General features: G+C 40.5%; 1 protein-coding gene across 2 annotated transcripts in view; it reads left to right on the top strand.

Annotated features, from left to right (window-relative positions):
* Nucleotides 1-22,195, top strand: part of LOC119740419 — an 85,496-nt gene that overhangs the window by 14,843 nt on the left and 48,458 nt on the right. For both annotated transcript variants that reach the window (XM_038215720.1, XM_038215719.1), the window contains exons 3-6: nucleotides 2,778-3,446; nucleotides 11,742-11,936; nucleotides 14,566-14,686; nucleotides 15,938-16,072. In XM_038215720.1, coding sequence (XP_038071648.1) covers nucleotides 2,778-3,446; nucleotides 11,742-11,936; nucleotides 14,566-14,686; nucleotides 15,938-16,072 — 1,120 coding nt within the window. The remainder of the gene's footprint in view (nucleotides 1-2,777; nucleotides 3,447-11,741; nucleotides 11,937-14,565; nucleotides 14,687-15,937; nucleotides 16,073-22,195) is intronic.

The raw sequence follows: 22,195 nt of genomic DNA, 5'->3' as shown, positions 1-22,195 counted from the left end.
TACATGTAGACACTTGGCAGACTGTCACATTATGTTTGAATTGTACATGTACCTACATGGTACATGTGCATGCATGTGTGTCATAGAACAGCTGTGCAACAGAACTTGGTGTGAAAATTAATATATTCTGCTGAAAATGAGCTCATCATCAGCGCAACTCACAACTTGTACACACTGCATGACAGTTTGCAGGTTTAACATATTGGCCCCTGGAAGGCAAGACCCTGCTCAGGCCCCCCTGGAACAGCCCGCCTCAGGACTCAGGAGTCCGCTCAACAATGACTTTCTTTCGGCCCCCTTGTGAGGCTTCCGCGCTGCCCCTCCCGATTTTCCTGAATCCAAATGATTCACCTTCCATTACTGTCATCTGCATCCGTAATGGAGGAATGTTTTACAGAGCCCCAGGGAAGTTTGCAAACGCTGACTCAATGCTAATTTTGCACCAGGTATTCCTCTGTTTGCTTCACAAGGGGGGTTTAAAGAGGGTTTTTATTGGGTTCTGTATTTTTGCTGGCTGACTGACTATAGGGCTGTGTATCTGAGCCAGGTACCCGAGTACTTGACCGACCACTGATGACAGGTAGGAACCGGTTCAAGATTATGTTCAAATTTTTGTACCTTTAACCAACTTGGCAAGTTGCTTTGTAACTTCTGAGACAATTAATGCAAAAGAAAGGTTTTGGATGTCATTTGTCGGGAATTTTTAAAATGTAAACCAGGCTACATGGAAAACAAAACAGATTTCACATTACTGATGCTCCAGAAAGTTGCAGTTTCACCGTAAAGCTATAAAACTCAATGTACAGTGTACACACTTGCGTTTTGCTGATCGACGCACCGATCTAGTGTTATTGTGTGGACCTTTTAAACAATCTGAACAGCAGCTTTTTGGCTCTGGGTTTCTTGAGCGGGTACCTGGATACCCAGATACACCCATATTTTTGCACACCTCTAGGACTGACTGACTGACTATTAAACTGACTCCCCGACTGATAGACTCCCCAGCACCAACCAACTGACAAACTAACCTACATGCACAATGTAGAATAAATGATGTCCATAACTGGGGCCTTTGGGTCCAGCTTAACTAGACAAGCCTAGCCCTTATCTTCTCATGTATGCATGTAGTTACACTTACAATGTACAGCGTACATCTAAATGTCATTATTTTTTTCTCCAATCAAAACTTCCATAATGATGTTTGAACGGTATTTCTAATTGCAGTGCGGACCTGCCCACACATAGGACACACAATCATGTAGCCTGGATATTTTCTAGGCATTTAGGTACCAGCATTTTTATTTATTTCTTTGGGGCTGTCATGTTTGTTGACTAAATAGCCCAGATATTTTATTCAGACCATGTACAAATGTACATCTTCATGTCACATGAACATATGTAAATAACTAGTTCATATGTGACATGGCACCGTAAAATTTGAGCATATAAAGTCAGACTTTTTAAGAATTGAGATATTTCCGGATTCTGCAGAACAAGAGCTTTCTACACTGAAAACAAAAATAATGTGTGTGAGAAAATGTCATTTAAAAAATCCAGCTGATAAAATGAGAGGGAAATAGATTTTAAAGATGTGTGATCTATCAAACACAAATGGAAAAGGTAGTACAGGACTTACAGATTGAGGTTCACCTACATGTAAATGCAAAAAATCAACCACCCCTTCAAATTTAGGCTTTGCCCCACAGTACTGCAAAATGGCAATTTCTGACTTTATGCTCATCTCGCATGACAGGCCATGCATCCTTGAAATTCATATTATATGCGTACATAGTTAAAAGTTATCATCCTAAACATTACCATTACAATGTACATCATGGATACATTTGTTTACCAGAATGTGCCAGATCTTGTGCAAAGACTTCATTCTATTTTCAATCAAATTTCTGAATTTGATGCACATGTTTTGATGTTGCCCCCTTCCTTCCAAAAATCAATGTTAACCAAATATTCATGGTGAACCATACATAAAATGTACAAAATTTATACATCAAACAAAACAGTCATTTTGTATGCAAGTAACATGTATGCATGTACTGGTAGGCCTACAATTGTACATGTATGTAAATTATTGCCTCATCCTTTGCAGTGAGTAGTAAATGTCATGCAAAACATTAATTAACATCTCAAATCAAATTACATGCACATACATGTATGCATGTACACTGCATTCAGTGAAGTATTTCAGTAACTGTTTTTCTTTCATCATCTTTTGATATTAAGTCAGTCAAATTTTGCTTTCAAACTTACAATTGACACTAATCATGCATGACGTGTGGAGGAGGATAATTACTTAAGGGGATAATGAGTTTTTTATGAAGTCAGGCTGGCAGTCCTGGTGCATGTTCACCCGCATTCCTAGGCATTGTCCATTCCCATTAAAGTTTGAGGCTCAGAGACTCTACGTTCCATCTTCTCTGTACGTGACCAGCCTGCCACCAGCATCTCTTACTGTGCAGCATTCAAACAGGTCTGTACAGTAGCTTTGCATCCGAGGTCCTGCCTACGCAAACCTGTACACATATCTGCATTGAACTTTACTCTGCTAACACATCAGTCGCAGTCCTGTGCCTAATATTGACTAAGATAAAAGTATCGGTGATATTTTACAACTGCAAATGTCATGTTTTCTTATGTTACGTAATACATTCTGAGCCTGTGTTAATATGTTTCCTGTTGCTGTGTCAGTATTACTGGGCGTGAGTTGATAAGCCATGTTAATGATGTTTGATAATGCGTCTGTGGCTTCATTCGATCAGGTGTGACTGGAAACGACACAGGCAGAAGCAGTCGGCTCTTCACGGCTTCAATAGGCTCATCAGGTAGCAGCACAGATGAAAGGATTAGTCTGGGCCCGGTCATTGGGCGAAGCCGCTCCAATTCCCTGCCCATCAGGGTACAATCACAGAGTGAATATCTGGACTCCATACGAGCGCTAGCCCAGGCTTACAGTACTACAGAGCAGCACTGGAATAGCAGCGGCATTGGTCATGCTGCTGGTGCAGCAGCTGAACTGGTGGACGGTTATGTGACGCGGCCTCGCAGCGCCACAATGATCGACACGCACCGGCACCACGGTCGTATGGACTCGGAGCAGACCAGCAACTCCGGCCGGACATTTGGCCATTCGTTGCCGATGGCCTCAGACACGGGCGAGGTGTTCGCGCTGCCCGCCTCAGAGGAAGAAAAAGCCAAAATTATCAACAGTCGACTGCAAGAGCTGGACAGCACGCAGCGGTCTTGGAAGAAGCGAGTTGCCGATTACGTGCATGGACTGCCGTCTACAAAACCACTCCCTGGCGAGGGCGGACGCATGCAGGATCCTAAACGCAGGCGTTTGTGGTCGACTGGTTGTGAGCGTTTACCGTGGGAGATAAGGTCCAGTGATGGAGTTGCACCACGGCAAAGGATAACCACGGTCAGTTCCGGTAAGTACAATATGTATCTTTTTGTACCTTACAAACTTGCATAAGACACATATCGTCACCGACACCACGAAGTAACACTCTACCGTGTTAAACCATTTTTTTTCGATTTTCATTTTTTTTTATTTTTAAACATTCATCAAGGCCTACCATTGCACGAAGTTTCAAAGCTTCAACAGCTTTACTTTAATAATTACGTTAAGTATCCATGGCAACTTTTACGCAAAAGTGACAATTTTCGTTTTCATGAAGTAACACTCAAGTTCCATTTACTATTGCAATGCATGGCGCGCACTCTGCTCATACATGTAAGTGAGCAAAAACTTTTTCACAAAGTAACACTCTTCTTGTAATAAGTTGTACATGTATGAGCGGGCGCGTGCGCTGACCTGAAGTTGAACTTTCCTCGTGTTGAATACATTGAAGAGTGTTACTTCGTGAAAACGAAAATTTACAGTTTCGCAGCCTTTTCGGTTTCACAAACTAACACTCATCTTTTTTTTCTTATTTCTTGTTTATTTAATACACAAACAGGTGAAAAACAGCAGATTTAATAAATTTAATTCATCAAGTGTCCACAACGAGAAATCCAACTGAAAATACTCTGTCGTTTTGACGCAAATTGTTGTTTTAGGAGGCGTTCAACTTTAGTAGCCGTTTTCTCCGATTGCTAGTTTTTACTGGTATGTAGATGGGTGTTACTTCGTGGTGTCAGTGACGATATGTAGGCCTATACAATTTATATTCACGTATTTATACAGGAGTTTATATTATTTTTAAAGGCAGATACAAGATCATTTGCTTGTCATGCATTTTGTTTGTTGCAAATAATAACACCACTCAGAATCCAAATACGGTCACGAGTGTCTGAAACCTAACCTGTTGAAGTTTCAGCTCAGTAGATAATTTACACTTTTCAAGAAAACAGTGAAAAACCATACACAACTTTTTAAAACATGATTTTGTCCATAGCATTTTTTCTTTCCAAAAATTAGTCAATCAACTGATCGTTGGAAACCACGTTTCTTGATATTCTAAATGACAGCAAGCCAGATGGAATATTTTCACGGGGTGTTTAGTACCGGTATGATCTTTAATCAAAGCCAGTTTTTTTATACTTCGGTAGGTACTTTTGAGATCCTTCATGTACATATATACCAGTACCTTTAAACCTTTTTACTTTGAATACACATTATAAAAGCCATTTTTAGATCTCAATATTTATTCATCAGAATTTTCTTTTCAAGTGAATTTTAAAAACATTTTATACTACACAAATGTATATTACATTTTAGATTTTTTTTAGTTGTACATGTATAAAGGCTGACATACATTTCTGCTTTTTACACTGTGACGATTATCAAACATCAATTATAATGTGCATAACAGAGTTGAATGCACAGCATGTGTGTATTATTCAGCTGAGTCTCACATGGGACTTCCGCAAAAAGTATCACAAGTGTTTTTTCTACTCTACAGTTGCGAGTAAAATAACAAATTTACAGGTGTTTTAAGCAAACATGGGTGATAATCCTCAGACGTGTGAACACGGTGGATTGTGTATAGTCAGTATTTGGGATGTCTGGGCTTTCACCCACTCTGGAAAGCAGGGGAAAAAAACACAAAAAATCCGGGAAAAACTCAGGGAACTTAACAGTGACCGTTTCGTCAGTTTGGCATACATGTACAGTGTACATGTATGTCATCTTGTTCCATGTGTCCAAGTCGTGTTCATTGACTGACTGGCTAATGGTGGCTTTTTAGTGGTTAGATGCAGTGTGAATATTACTTTGTGACTTCCTACCGGTAGTACCGGTAACAAAGTTAAAGTAAAAATATTTCTCATGGAATTTTGGAAATTACACGGGGAAATTTCAGGGAAAACTCGGGAGGAGAGGACCACTGGAAGTCTCTGAACTGCACAAGAAGCACTGGCATGTTTTGATCAACTTTAAAAATACAGCAGTGTTTACATAATTTTGATAAATTGACTTAAATGTTAATGTTTACATGTACATGTACATTGTGTAAATTGCTGAGTTTTATGGTGTTTCCATATTAAAACGTATAAAGAAAAAACAACAATCAGTATTTCTAAGTTTTGAACTTGAAAACTGTCAGTATGGTGGAATCCTTTAGCTGGTTTATATCTTTGTGACTTTCTTCCTAATATAGTTTTGGAAAAAAATACAGAAACTCTTTAATTGGCCTGACTCAGTGATGAGATGAGTTGCCTAAAAAAAAAGGGCATCATAGTGGATTGTATGTTAATTGAACAACATTAGCCTATGATGTACGTATATGTACAATTTATGCAAGGATATGACAAACTGACTTAGCAAGGGATGTACAATGTACCGGTACTTGTTTTGAAATTGAATAATGATGAGCTCATTCATCCATCAAAAGGAATTGTGGAAGTTGATACACCACCCGTAATGTGGCAACCACATGACGGTATTTAAATTCAGGAATTCAATATGAATTCATAGAAAGTTTGTGTTCAAATTACATTTCTTCTAATATACTTTTTTTTCCTGATTATACAGCTCTGACTGTAAGTTGAAGTGACAAGACTTGGCCTTCATAAAAAAAAAACATGCTGTTAAACATTTATCGTGCATACATTTTCATGCCTTTTCGAACGTACCGTAGTAACCATACATATTTGTCCTTGTGGAAAAAAAAAAATTTTTAATAGGAAAAACAAATCGGATACCCGATGGCTACATTTTTGCAAAAGCAGGCATATTATGCATTGTTTCTTGGACCAGCTAATTGATTCTTCTGTTACTCCCTTCGTTTGTCATGTTTTTATGTCATTACAAATTTATAGAAACACTGATGAGAGTATTGTCAAGCTTGGAAATTCCATCTTTTTGTGACGTGTCTGATTCTAAGAAAGATCTGCATACGTGTCATGCACTTTTCCTGTGATATTGTCTTTCAAGCTGTGCCATTTTGATCTCCTGCCAAGTCCCACAGTCTCCTCCAGGGTGACCGTTTTAGCCGATTTTCGGCTAACTTTGACAGATGTTTTTGTTAAAATACGAGTTTGACAGAAAAATTGACAGAACAGATTTTTTGGGCAGATTTCTAGCAGAATTCTGCAAAAATGGTTATTTGACAAAAAACATAGCAAATTAAAAAAAATGGTACTTTTAAAAAAAAAAAAAAGCTTCAATCTTTTCAAACAAACCCTTTCATAATGGGACAGGTGGGCTGGTCTATGTGCTGAGGTTCACTGGGAAGGGGACTTTGTCGTGACGCAACCGCGTTTTGCCTGAAATTTACGCATTTTCATAACATCTTTACATGTATGTGCTATAGATTCTTTATAATTTACTTTGAACCTTAATCAAGGCAAATACTACAACATCTGCATGTGATTTTAAGTGTTTATAGTGTAGTCCGAGTAATTCTGGGGAATTTGGCAGATTTTTGACAAATCTGACAGATTTTTGAATTACATTTAGCAGGGTTTGGCTATGACCTTACAGTCACCCTGGTCTTTCTCACCAGCACAAACATACGTGTACACGTTTGTACATTGTACACAACCTTCAGGCCTGAATGTCCTCATCATTTTTTCTCTCCATCGGAGAGCTAATAACACACGACAGCAGCAGGTGAATTGCACTTTCATTCCTTCCTGCGGCAGCAAGAATGTAGCTGTATCTTGTCTTATTTCAAGGGATGCAAGTCCTACTGTCTTGTAATTGCCTGATTTGAGACTATTTACCAATTTTAAATAGCTGAGACCATTTACAAAAGCCTATTGGTCGAGAGTCAGTCATGTGGGCTGTATCAAACTGCTGTTTAAACACATGCTTGCAGTATGCGCCGCAAACATGTACCGGTATACCTACCACTGATATGATCTCCACATGTGGAGAAGATGTTGAGCAATCCACGCGCGCACGACGCACACCTGGCTTGCAACATGGTGTAAGATGGTTGAACAGAACATGGTTGGAATTTTGTCGAACGTTATTATTGTTATTCTGGTTTATTAAAAAAGTTCAATGTCTTACAGCCTTGTATTGCACATGGTAACAAAGATAAAACATTAACATACATTTAAAAGTGGACATACCGGTAATACGCAATATTAACTTCAACAGTTAAGTTAAACTTTAAACAAAAATTGTAAACATAGCAGTAAAAATTGCAAAAGAACATTTGGTAACTACCATTTACACAATGAAACCACTCTAAAACACGTTATACAGGTTGATTTGGCCAAGGTTACTGAGAATTTAAAAGACTGATGTAGTAAGGGATTGGCTATTTTTAAACCGATGAGTTTTTGTTCGTAGGGTTGCAATGCTGTTATTATTCCATAGATTTCTACCGTGACTTAGTTTCAAACCTCGAAGGAGGGAATAATGACTCAGAAGGATCGGGTTGCACTGCAACTTTTTTTTTGCAAAACTATGGCAATGATCTCCCCTGCCCCTACTGAAATGGCTAATGTACAGTCTAAGAGTTCTACAAGCATCATTCATAGTGTTTTTATGAATGGGTTTAATACTGTGGTTGAGTATTTTTAAAATGTCTGGTTTGTTACCAGCTAAGGGCCTGGGCACCGATAATGACCCTGATGTTGACCACGCAGTCCCCTAAACACAGCTAACCAGTTTGAAACCATATTATTCCATTCCTGACATTATAGGTCTTCATGTTTGTGCGTTTCTTTTTCACCTCAATTTCAGACTAATATGGCTGACTAACATCCCTGTATTTTAAGGGAAATAGGGGCCTACATGTACATGTATGTCCCAAGGAAATAATTTGTAAACCACACTTTAAGTTTGTTTGGGTACCAGCAGTATTAAATCATTGAATTCATACAGTGTTGTCAAAATCTTAACCATGATACCCTCTAGGCATTTTTGGTAGGATGTAACCTCAGTCTTGCAAAATCCTCCAACTGCCTCCATGTAAAAAATGCACACAACCTCTTTCCTGCATTTGAACTCCTCCGTTATTTCTTGAATGTGGTCCTTGGAGGGGTGACCACTGCCTCAATCCTGCAAAATCCACCACCAATCACTGTCAATATGATGAGGCAGAGCCAGTGACTTCTTGGAGCAGTGCGGAGGATTTCGAGTATAATCTGGGCCTACATTTATGCACAGCTGAGCAGAAACAACAGAAAGTGCCAGTACGTCCAGCCCAAGATCTTGACACAGTACATGTACATCCTCTAAAATCATCCTACATAATCCTTCAATTTGCAAAGAGGATTTGGAAGGATTTGGGAAGGTAATGGTGAATGTGTGTAGTGGCTCCAAATGAAAGCCCCAAGTTGTGAATACAGTCTACCTGTATTAGAAATAAACTGGATTACAGAAATGTTCAAATGGTGACATTTGGAGAAAGACGTAGGCCTAAAGTGTACAATGTACAAATGTACGTGTTTGTACATTTACTTCAAGATGAATGCATTCAGGTTTATTCACCTTCTGTCCAAATAGCTGTTGAACTTTCAGACCACTCCCCCTGAGACTGATACAGAAAGTGATAATGGACCTGATGACGCAAAATAAAAAACTACTTGAAAATATAGAAAAAAAACTGAGATAACTTGCCATTAGTGTACATGTACAGACTTTATCTTTCCTTTTGTAGCTTTCAAACAACATGTAGGAATATGCATTGTACTTGATGTGAAATTTAAGTGCACATGTACATGTACCCGTATGGTAAAAATAAGATCTTGTTGTTGTAAACAGTAAAGGTAATGGAGAAATTGTGTTTACATCAGTGCTTTTCAGAGATGTGTCAGGCAGATTCCACTGTAGCATGAAAGGTTACTTTTTGACTTCCGAAAATAATGGACTTATGGTACAAATGTATGTGTACACAAGCATGACAAGGCTGTGGAAGTTTGCGTGCCATAGTAAACACACCTGCACACCCAACATACATACAGTACAAAGGCCATGCAGTGCTTAACTAGAAAGAGGCATCCAAGTGAAACTGTTTTTGGTGGTAAAAATTGCGTATTGGAAGAAAATCAAGCTTTAAAGATTTGTTTAAAGGAAATTTTTTAAGGATCGTGTATTTAAAAACAAAATTGGGTCTGTTTAATAAGCTTTTGTATTTACAATGTATGTAGGGCCTGTGGGTATAAGTTTGTATGTTGCAGCAAAACTATGTGAATAACAGGGGATTTAGCTTTCTCTCAGACTGTACTTCATAACGGTGTGAGAAAAATAAACTCTACAGCTGTCTGAACTGTCACAGACAGTAAAACAAAATTCAAGTCTTCCCCTGCCATGCCTTTTACACAAGCTAGTCACCAACAGCACATTATATTTTAAGCAAGTACGATGACTAGTCAAATTCAGTCAGCAGACAAAAACAGACAAGTGGTAGGCATGCACAGCTGGCTTGTCAGTCACCTGGATTTAAAGCATACATGTAGCAGTATAAAGGCCTTTTCACACTATCTCCGTTTCGAACCGTGTTGAAACCTACCCGGATCCAACCCGGTTCAGCCCGAGTATTTTTCGACACGGATCGGAGAGACGCGACATTCACACTGTCCTTTACAGGAACGGCCGCTACGGGAACGGCCGCTACGTGAACCGTGTAACGTTCAATCCGGCTACGACCCCTGTGAATTCACACTACAAATTCTCGACACGGATCGCATTCGGCACAGGGCGCTGCGATGATTTTCTCAATCCCATAATGCATTGCGACGCACGCAGCTGCTGCGCGCACGAGGCTTACGGACAGGCCAGTGTTCAGCGTGAATTTACTACTCTGTGAAATACGGACTCATTGGTAGTATTGCGCATGCCTATTAGGAGAAGGACCTGTCACGTGAAAGGGTTTGACCAATAATAAGAGAGTAAACGAATCCGATTCGGGAGTCCGATTTTTGTACGACACCAGTGCAGCTGTGTGCAATATTTCCAAAATGGCTCCGGTCATTTCGTTAGACGATTCGTTCTATTTAACATTAGAAATGTACTTTTTTGGGGTACATTTTGCAGACCTAATACAAGCCCAGACTCGGTAAAGGATGCTCCATACACCGATACATTATTGGATGATAATTAGGGAGCAATTGTTTCGTGATCGGTGTTTGTGACGGCGATAGTGGTGGAGGGAAATATTATGCATGGCGTGTCAGATTTTCGGTAAAATGTCGGCCTCAACTCAACACGGATCGGCCGTGAGTGACTCAACCCGGGGCGGTTCACACAATCATTTTCGACACGGTTCAGGCCGAAAAATGCAATTTCGATCCGGGTTGAGTTTTTCAACCCTGGTCCCTCCCAGGGTTGATTTCGATCCAGCTAGAGCACGCTACCCGGGTCGGAACCGGGTTGAAATGTTAGAAGTGGGAAAAGGGTTGACAAAAATCGCGGGGTTGGAACCGGTTCCAACCCGGAGATTTTTGACAGTGTGAAAAGGCCTTAAAGTTACATAGACAGTCACAGCCAGTCAATCCTGCTTCAGGAGCTCTTTAGTCTTAACTGTTGAAAGCAGTCATGTGATTGATTTTAACTGAAAGGACAACTTTGCCAGAATGTGTGTTAGCATAGAAGGGTTAAAGAAAAAAACTGAACCCCCAATAAAATAAATCCAACATTTATTTTCAACAAAATAGTTAGAACTGAATGAATTTTCCAGTTCCAGACTTCAACACTTTATTTCAACTTGTGATTTTGGTTTTTGTGAAATTTTTTGCAGAATGTGGGTTTTTATTAAATACATTGTAAGAGGAAGACTAATTTCCTGATAGAACATCTGTTTTGCATGACGTGTTGAACTAACTCGTTCAGTACAATAATATTTTCATCAAAGTGATTGTGCATGTTCGCACAGTTCACTCATTGTCCCTTTACTTCATTCTGTGCAGGACACTAACGTACATGTAGCCACATGTTTACCAACAAAGATTTTGTTATTAATTTATAATTGGCCCCATTGAGCATTGGCTGTTCCCTAATTGTTTCTGTCCTGTTAGTGGAATTTTTATTTGTCATTATCAGTAATGGGCATTGTTAAATCCTGGGTGTTTACAAACAGGGAGTTTCGGGCGGTAGAATTCTCTTTTAAATAGTTTCAATGTTGGCAAGGCACAATTTTTTTTAAAGGATATTTTGCCGGGGGAGGGAGAGGGAGAGGGGGGGGGGGGCAGTGTCGGAATCCGTCAGAATCGATTCCCATAATTTTGGAATTGCCCAAGGCTATTAGGGACTTTGTTTTGTGTTTTTTGACAACACCCATTCTGACTTTCAGACTCTTTCCTTTTTAATTCATTGTTTTGGATAGATTCCACCTTCTCCTGTTCCCAGCTGTCCACCTCTTCCAGTCGGGACAGCATCCAGCACTGGGTGGACTCCATCGACGGTCAGGAGGACTTGGACGCCACGCTGATCCCTGGACAGACCAATGGGGAACGCCGACGTAGCACCGGTAACCTGCCATTTGCTAGTGCCAGCAGGAAGATCTCTGATCAAGGCAATGGTAAGCTTCACTGTAGCAATAGGGGGTAAAAAATAAAAATACCCCCATAAAAAGCAAACAAAATAAAATACAAATTCAAGGCTCCCCACCAGAACATGCATTCTTGTTCCGTAGTTGTGGGGGCATACACTCTTCTGTACGAGGTACATGTACTTTTGGGGACCGAAAATACTGGGGGGGGGGGGGGGGGGGACAGTAGAAAGTCCCCATACATTGTAACTCAGTCCTAATTTGCCTAACAATAAAAAACTTCTCCATAACGCAGTGAAGTCCTATACCCGCATAAAACAACCCCCTCACCACCCACAAAAAAATACTGAAAAACGCACATCCTCCATCCCCTCAAAAAAAAGATATCAGGTGGTCAAAATGTACAATACGAGCAATGATACTGGCGCCTTAAACAAGCAGTCCAACTCCTCTTTGGTCATGCATATAACTGTGTTAAAAAAAATCAATCATTCTTACATGTACAGTAATTACATAAATGTTTCCTCAGTTGTGCCACCAGATGATAGAATTTTTCTACTTAAAAAAAAGTAAATAAAATAGACATCTAAATGACTTGGTCAAAAAAAAAAAAAAAATTATGCTTCCGGTTACCCTACCTACCCAATTTTGACAGCCCCTACCCTACATGTAATTTTTTTTGGGGGGGGGGGGAATGAAGAAAAAAACCTAGGAATCATCAATTACTACCTTTTATTCTTGACTACACGCAGACACCTCCATATGATCGTACTCACAAAAAAAGTGTCCCCCAAAAGAATTCTCTAACTACCTACCCTATTTTCAAATGCCATGTAATCGGAAGCAGAAGTATGTTTTGTTTGGCCTTGTCTTCAAGCTGTGTTATTTAAATAATAAACTATTTCAAATAAGTACTGAGACCTCTTCTGACATGTCTGAGGAAATACTCAGGATCTCTTTTTTGCCTTTTGGGCTTCCCAGAATATACCGAATATTCGATTGTCAAACGAACATTCGAATAGTTTTTGCCGGTTTTGAAAAAAAAACACCTACGCACATGCACACATGACTGTGATGTTTTTTTAATCGTTAAGTTGCTACATTGTACACTTTATTGTCACATGCCACTTTTTTGGTCTGGTGGATCATTGTTCCCGTACTTTTAGCAGGTTAAAGCCCTAGACTCTTATAAAATATCGGTACTTCAAATACTTAATGTAAAACACTCCAGCAGTCCATAATATTGATTGCTGCACGCAAAATTAACCGCCACGTTTTAGGTGCAACTTTCGACAGACGCGACACGCAGATGCAGCTGGCGAGAGTAAAACTTGATTGAGTTTTGAATAAACGAATATTCGGTGAAATGCAGTTCCGAATAATCAGATACTAAATTATTCGAAAAGGGACCATCCGTTTGCCTCTTGTAAGATCTATATTGGTTAGTATACAAATAATGAATGTTTGTGAGTGCAATGGTAAGAATAATTTCATGAGGTGACAGATGGAACATTTCATCTGTCACCGAATGAAATTATTCTTTCCATTGCACGAACGTGAAACATTCATTATCCTTGTCATCTGATTGGTTGACTTGTAATAGCCAATTTATTCAGGTTGAAAACTGTTTAAAAGTTCGACAAGTTCATCATATTTATATTAATGCAAACTATTGGACAGGTTGAGAACAATCATATTCAATTTATCAATTTATCTCGATTTAAAACAGCGTCACCACCAGCAGCAGTGACAGCGTGCAATGGAAGTTCTATTCACAGTGCAATAGAACTTCCATTGCACTGTGCGCTGTGCGCCACGTGCGCGCCGTGCGTTGGTACGAATAATTCAATGACATGTGATCAACGATCCTCCAATCAGATGACGGGGATTTATTCAGGTGTTGTATAAAGTGAATTAAGTGCTGGTTCTAGGGGGCTGGCCTTCATTTCTCTATTTACTGGCTGACTCGGTGACTCACTGACTCAATGTAAAAAAAAATTACTTAAATGACTATTTAGACCTGTTACACCAAATCAGTCTGGGACCAGTTTTAATAGGGTTTCCCTCATCTTGTTATATTCATTCTCCCTTGTACATTGTTCGTGTGCATTTTCTGTGTGAAAAATAAACAGGAAAGCTCTCATTTTTATACGTACAATGTACACAATGTGAATGCCCTCTTGATCAAACCAGCCTTCCACAAAGTTCAATGCAGGCGCACGCGTGTGGTCGATATTTAACGATAACGTCTTATTTGCCGTTCGCATCTCAAAGCAAAATCTCATTTATCAAGGAATTCCAATCACTGTCAGTGTAAAGTCTATGACTTTCGACAGTGTTAATTAAAAAAAATCTGAAATAGCGTGTGTTCTTCTTCATTTGTATAGACCAGGCTGTTTCATTATTCATTTCTCATAGTTTCTATTGTTTATTGTATTGTAAACACTAAAAGTGCGTGCACATTAAGACAAACATTGCACCTCTTCAATTTCCTTCATGGGCATTCTGCCACCAGATGTATTTTCTTAGCCTTTTTGGAGTTTATGTTTGGCGCGTGAAGAACAACACAGCCTGTGACAGATGACTGTCTGTGTGCTATGAGATCCTTTTCAAACCAAATTGTTTCCTTGTGACAATTATTTTTGCTTCTCTCTTCAAGGTACCCCAAAGCGCGGCACACGCAGCGTGGATGATGATCTGGGCTTGGGCGCCGATGCTGAGTCTGTCACTGGGTCCAGCAAAGGCGAGGATGCCAAGACAAATCAAGTCACAGGCCCAGGGTAAGCCAGTGCCCACCCCTATAGACTAGCCCAGAGAACAAAAGTAGGTGGGACCTAGCATTGTGTGGAGCGCCGTTGCCTCGTGGTCTGGAGCATTGAACTCATAGTCTGCAGGTAATTCTGCAGGTTGTGGGTTCAAGTCCAGCCTCGGGTTGGGGTGCGAGTGACCTTGGTGACGATGCTGAGTCTGTCACTGGGTCCAGCAAAGGCGAGGATGCCAAGACAAATCAAGTCACAGGCCCAGGGTAAGCCAGTGCCCACCCCTATAGACTAGCCCAGAGAACAAAAGTAGGTGGGACCTAGCATTGTGTGGAGCGCCGTTGCCTCGTGGTCTGGAGCATTGAACTCATAGTCTGCAGGTAATTCTGCAGGTTGTGGGTTCAAGTCCAGCCTCGGGTTGGGGTGCGAGTGACCTTGGGCAAAGACGCTTTGTCACTCATTGCTTCTCCCTGCAGAGGACTATAGCCTCTTATTGTCTGTTACGATAGTACTTGAGCTCCAATAAGCATGTATTTGTTTTCTTATTGTGCCAGTTCCTGAAACAACTTGCACAAGAGCTGGTTCCACATCTAGTGATTACTGTCTAATTATTATTGTTTTCACAGCAACCGGTTCACGGATGTAGGACGTTTTCTGTTACATGTTCTTTTTGTCTTGTTAGTTTTTAAATGTGTACGTACTCCAAGACGTATGTAATGTTTGCTGCATATAGATTTATCCGGCGACCACAGTTAACATAGGTTACCGGAGGGTGTGCAACGCTTCTCCGACCAATGGTGTTTTTTGTTTTCAAAGTACTAAAATGCAATGCGTACCTCATATTTGGAGAAAGTGTGCAACTTGCGCTTGAGCAAGGTACCACCTCAGAAATGATTTTTTTTATTGTGGATACTGATTTTGTACCGTCAGCAATGTTGCATTGTGCATCTTTCACTTTTACTGCTAATCCTAGTGTAACTTTTGTATGGACTTTGCGCATACAGTATCCCTTCAACAGTGAAAAATACAGCAGAGACACCATTGATTTGCCAGTTAGAAAGTAGGCGTGCAAACGCCGCAACACTGGCCTAAGCTAGTACTGCCCCTAATGGGTACATCCACAGTGCTGGCTTCCGTCAGAACTACATATTCCCAAGCTAATGGTACATCGATGGTATATTGTAGTTATTTTCCCCCAAAATTGAAAACCTTCCAAAGATCCAACGCAGCCGATCTCACAGTCATGACTCTGGCAATGTTTTTACCTCTCAGGGGCAAAAAGCTTGAGAAGAAACTCACCAACACGGACATCATTAACATGGCCAACCAGACGAGGGCGCTACAGAGTCGCAGGAAGCAGCTGCAGCGCATGGGGAGCAGTGCGATGTCCGATACCTCCATGGCCAGGTACGTTACGCTACCTTTTGTTATGGGCCCCCCCGTAGACAAGTACCCCCTCAATGGTTACAAAGGAAGAGTTGGGAGGGACATTCGAGTGCATTGCGAATGACGCCTGACGCTGATGTGAAGATGTTGAGGCTTTGTGCACATTATGGCTTTGTCGAAATACATTTGCAAACTAGTACGACCACACGCGGGTTTCCCTCTGACTTGTGCTTTTGAAAGTGGAAAAAACTCCCATCTTGTGTTTGTGCATGGAGGCCAGTTTTATTGACCCTTCATTATTTTCAGCTAGAAAGTTTAATTATTGAAAGATGGGTCATTCTACAAATTTAGTGTCGTGTCCAAATTGTGTTATTTTCCTTCCCCGTTACCTTCGTACTTTGTTATTTTCCATTCATGTATCACTAAGAATGACTTCAAATAATTGTTTTTGTTGGGTAGGTAGTTCTCTATTCATAATCACTCTTGGATGACGACTGCATTAAGGAGTGGTTCACAATTGGGCCTATAAAACCACAGATGTCAGATGTAACAGGGACAGGAAAAAAAGTGGACTCAAATTTATAAAGTGATCCAACTGTGTTCCACCTTCCATCAACTGTGTATTACTTGACATGCATTAAAGCCAGAGTCCATCATTTGCAGCTATCCAAAAAGTGACTGGCGTAATTATTGTTGAAAAACATACAATGTACTTGGTTGAAAGATAGTAAGAGGAATAAACTCCCTGTGAAATTATTCTTTCTGACAAGCTGTCATTTTGAAGAAATCAACGAAAGAAGGCCTTTCCAACAAGAAGCACCGTAGAAAATTCAAATTAGTAGTTCGTTTTGTTATTCGGTGAAGCGCGCAAGCATTGGCACGACACACACGCGCGTGGTTGCTATAATTCGGTCGGATCGGTGCCCAGCACCGCGTAGCTGCAATCGGCTAGTGAGAACGTGTCTCGGACGCTGGATTCATGCCCAATTCAAAACATGATTCAGCAACATTTGATTTGAAATCGAGATCCTAGAATGTTGTTTTTCTAAAAAAATGCAGCTGAAGCTAAGCTGAAACTTCATCAGATTGGTTGTTCGGCATCCTTCTTCAGATATTGAGCACTTTTGTTGCTTCAAACGAACAAAATGCACAAATTACAAATGATGGACTATACCTTTAAGTAAATGTACATGCAACCATGTATACATATTATTTAAAGTCAGAAAGATTTATGTACACCTAAACATCACTAGATATTCTTTGGGTATGCTAAAAACATTTCAAAACTGAATTGATAATATATACCAGCATCTCTTACCAACTTATAATAGAAACAGGACTGCAGACCTGCCTACAAAGTACAAGTGCTTACAATCTACCTGCAAAAATCTAAACTAAAGTGGATTTTGGACGAGTTAGAAAAAAATCCTTCAATATTCACAAAACTGTACAGGGTGGAGTTTGTTTTTAGTTTTATAGACTAATGCGGTGAACAAAAATTAGAAGCCATTTGGGAGATGGAACCACATTCGGGCCCAAGCTGCACGCATTTTTAAAGATGACTCACGCGATCCTGCTTCCATTTCAGAAAACGGCTATCGCTGAATTAGTTTGTGCCATTTACAAAATACATATTTCTCTGTACTATTTGGTGGCCAAGTTAACATTAAACATTGAACCACAACCATTTCAAGTAACCGTGTCTTTGGTTTTGTGAACCACTGATTCTTAGCAAGTATCCCAGTTTTTTTTCCTTATTATCGGTTTAAGGCAACATTCTCCATGGAGACATTTTCGTTCCAGACAGGAGACCTTGGGAAGACATGAAAGTCTGTCATTTTATTGTTGCTGAGTGTCATCCTCGTTAGATGTCTCTCAAGGATGAAGGAGAGCGTTACTTTTGTCCATTCTTACAGGCCATCAATGCCCACTTGAGTGGGGGATAAGGACACCCTGCGTCCACTTCTCACATCATCTCCCACAATAGCAGCAGAAGAAATGATTGAATAGGCTGTTAAATGTCACGGCGACGGAATAAATGCCTTCCCCCTGCGTGGTATTTACTCTGTCAATATTGATGGCGGTTGAATAGGGGTCGAGTCAATCTTAGTGTGAAGGTTTTTCTTGATTTGTCCCAAAGAAGAAATATCTGCAAGATGATCGAACGACTGATAAGTCATCAGTTCCGTCACAAACACAAATTTAATTCTCATTAATTTGCCATAATCCTTCTGACGTCATCCTTCAATTCTTGGAGGTTTGTAGAAACTACCGTAATGTTTAGGATGGAGGATGGTACAGCACAGCCACTGTTATTATTATATGTGGGGCCTTATCAATACATTGCAGACGTACCGGTACATACCACGGAACATTGCAGACGTACATTATCCCTAACCCTCCTCAATCCTCCAAAATCCTCCTTGTGGTTTTGGAGGATTTAGGGGGATTGAGGCTGAATGGTATTTTTTAGATAACGATTTTGGAGGATTGAGGCTGAAAGGTATTTTGAGGCAGGACTGTCTGACGATTTTGAAGGATTGAGGGGCTGGGTACCCTTCATTTGAACATAAGTGCAACATTTTTGGATGAGGAGGATTTTTTGAGGATTGAGGATGAATGCATTTTGAGGCAGGACTGTCTGAAAATTTTGAAGAATTAAGGCGCTGTTTGTAAAATTTTGGAGGATTTTGGAGGATTGAGGATGGTTCCTAGCAAAAAGGCCTAGGGGGTTAGGGTTTAACATTGCACTTGTACAATGACTACATGTGATTAATTTGGAAGAGTCACGGAGGTTCTGTGAAAAAAAAATTCAGGAGGTTATCAAAATGTAATGAAGATAGTGCCATTGAACGAAGAAATCGACTGGTTCAGGGTTTGAACCTGCGACCTCGAGAATACTATATCGGTGCTCTACCAACTGAGCTATCCAGCCCTACATGTATGTTGGCGGTTTCCCAGCTTGTCAATGTCTGTGTTGAGTTAAATTTACATCTCACATGTCATTGGTCCAGTTTTTTGGTTGAAAATTTCTGATAAAGCAAGCAAAAGTGAGGCCTAAAATCCAGTCTGAGTGTGGTTTTGTTTATCAATAGCTACTGTACATAAATAGAGAACTCCATATAGGTAAACGTGTAAATTTATCTTCCGTGATTGGGTCCTAAAACAGTGTACTTATGCATGTATACATGTATGTACAGCATGCACCTGTGTGACACCCCCCCCCCCCCAAAAAAAAGTAAGCCAGAAATCCACATGACCTGTTTTAATGTTGTGGTTTGAATATGTTTTTGTCACTCCTTGTTCTTGTATATAATGAAACATTGCTGAACCACAGGACAAGGAGAGTGTGCAGCATTGACATCATGTGAACAGATGCCTGCAAAGGAATGTGTACCGTAAATGATAGGGCTGATTAGAAACAAAACTGTTTTACATGTTTTATCATGATTCATTTCCTCGCAAAAGTAAACAACTGGAACGCCTGTACCGGTATGTTCGTGTCTCTATATGCTCATTAATGACAGTTTCATTTCTCAAAAGGCATGAAATTTACATTTGTACATATTTTACATACATGCTTCTCATTCTGGTCTCTAGTCTCTACCTTCACAGGTACAACGTACCCATTTATACTCCTGGGTGGAGATTGAGAGACAATTGTAGTAAAATGTCTTGCCCAAGAACGCAAGCCCCATGTTCTCCAGGGTCCGAACCCACATACGGCACATGAGTCGAACACTGTAACCATTGGACCACAGTGCTCCATGTACATGTAGCTTGCGCTCCATATATACCTTGGTTTACTTTCCTTGATTATGATTAAGAGCCGATTTCTAGCAACACTGTTAAAAACCTCGCAAAAAAAGAAAGTCCACGCTCATTGGAGAGGTCATAATTTTGAATCTGATCATCTTATGATGACGTCCCGTGCTCCCATGCATGCAAGCACTGTGCGATCGGTATTCCCTGACGTTCGTTTTGGGTAGTGTGACATTGTCACGCAGCAATTTCCACTCGCGTGCTCTTTAAATGTGCAACTTTTTAAATCTGCATCATTTTTCTTTGGTAGCAAACGGGGTATCAAAATGTAGCTAACAACATTTCCCAAAGGTGACGTTATCATAAGATGATCAGGTTTAAAATTATGATCCCTCTAACGAGTGGGGACTTTCTTTTTTTTGCGGTGTTTAGATGCACTGCATGACATTTTTGCCTGTAATCTGTTTGCCAAGCAAATATTCTTAGCACATTACTGTGCTGAACAGCTCAGTGGAATTAGTGGGAATTAGTCCCAGGTCTCTCCACATCTGTCCAGGTACTTGCACCGCGTTCCCACTTGAATTGGAAAAAAGGTGGATCAAGATCCGGCATTTTGGTGTGATCGTTATCTTACCGCAACGAAACCGCAAGTCGCGTTCCCACTTATGCTTGATCCACCTTTTCGTACGGAAATGTTGGGTCCGAAAGATCACTGAGTTCGGAATTACGCGCGCTCTGTGGGAGTGCCATTGTTGCATGGTTGCACGCTAGGCCAGGATGGGTCAGTTTTCAAACAGCACTATCAGAATTCACAGACAAAAATTACGCGAATTCACCAACATAAATCACGGATCCATAGAGGATCCGTGCGTGCATAAATTAACAGGTGAAAGCCAACAGAGCCGCTCATTGTGTGACATCACGGCAGAAACCAATGCATCGATAAGGGATTCCCTGGTTCTGAAGCTTCTCATTGGTTAGAAACGGTCACATGATGTACTACGACATCATTTTCCAATTTTCTATAATCAATACTTCAGATTTGTCACCTCCGTACGTACCGCGTTATCGACACTATTCTCATCGCATACTCGTAAGCTTTTCCATGATTCTGTGCCAAAGTGAAGTCTTTTGGTGAGTGCGGACTCAGAGTCATTTATGGATGGAAAAATAAGTAAAATGTCAGGAATGAAAAAGGTTTAGTAATGGACGAACACGCAACAAAAATAAGGCCTATAGTGTAGTTTTAGGATACCACGTGCGCTTTTGCATGCGCAGTGCTAGCCCGTAGTTCAGCGGTTGTTTATTGTGCATGTTGTATACGCTGGAAATGTTCACATGAGCCACACGCCTGAAAACGTGTTTCTTCGTTCATGAGACCGCAACATTTTCGCGCCACTCGTGTACCGGGCGGATGTTAACAGGTCAAATTGCCGGATCAGATCCACCTTTTGCGTTCCCATCTGATCGTGATCCGGCAATTGCCGGATCTGATCCACCAATTGGGGGATCTGTATCCTGGTCCAGAGGTGGATCAGAAAAGGTGGATCTGATCCTGATCCACCTTATAACGGTTAGCGTTCCCACTACACACAATTGCCGCATCTGATCCACCAATTGGGGGATCTGATCCGGCAATTTGGCAAAAGGTGGATCAGATCCCCCAATTGGTGGATCAAGTGGGAACGGGGTCTTACACACTGTCTGACTGCCCTAGGTTCCTAGCTGTTTATTATTTGGACCTTGGACTACATGTAGATAACACAAGTTCACACCAAGGCCGTACAGGGAAAGAAGAACGATGTTGCTTGCGCTCTACCCACAAAGTGCAGGGAAAAAATGTGTGGTATCAGGAGGATAATGAAACAGTCTATATAATGAACAAGATCAATGTTATTCCTGCACAATGTTGCACATTGGAATGCTTTACATGTACATGAGACTTTTGTTGTTGTTGAATGTGTGCACTTTCGCAAAATACAGTACTAATATGTTTAGAGGACAAATAAACTGCTTGAACTGCAAACTACTTACATCACTGGAAACATCAAAATATGTGGAGATATCAATGTGTGGGATTGTTAGTTAAATTGGGAGGAACCACTTTAAATAAAACAAATTTACAATGGGTTTTGCCCGTCACTGATATTCATAATTTTTTTTTACAACTGCTTGATGCACAATCCATCCAAGAGAATAGATTGACTGCATTGGGCAGTCATCTTAAAGGTGTGCTTTGTTGCATGAATTCATTAACATTAAAGGCACAAGAGGTCAGGCCGGTGTAGCATGAATTTAGGTTTTATGAAATACGGACTCATTGGTGGTATTGCGCATGCTCATGCATAGATACCGGTAATTAGGAGCGGGACCAGTCACGTG

The sequence above is a fragment of the Patiria miniata genome, unplaced genomic scaffold (assembly GCF_015706575.1).
Source record: "Patiria miniata isolate m_02_andy unplaced genomic scaffold, ASM1570657v1 HiC_scaffold_5, whole genome shotgun sequence".
In the NCBI taxonomy this organism is placed as follows: domain Eukaryota; kingdom Metazoa; phylum Echinodermata; class Asteroidea; order Valvatida; family Asterinidae; genus Patiria; species Patiria miniata.
The sequence above is the reverse complement of the archived record's forward strand: the minus strand, read 5'-3'. Positions and strand labels throughout refer to the sequence as shown.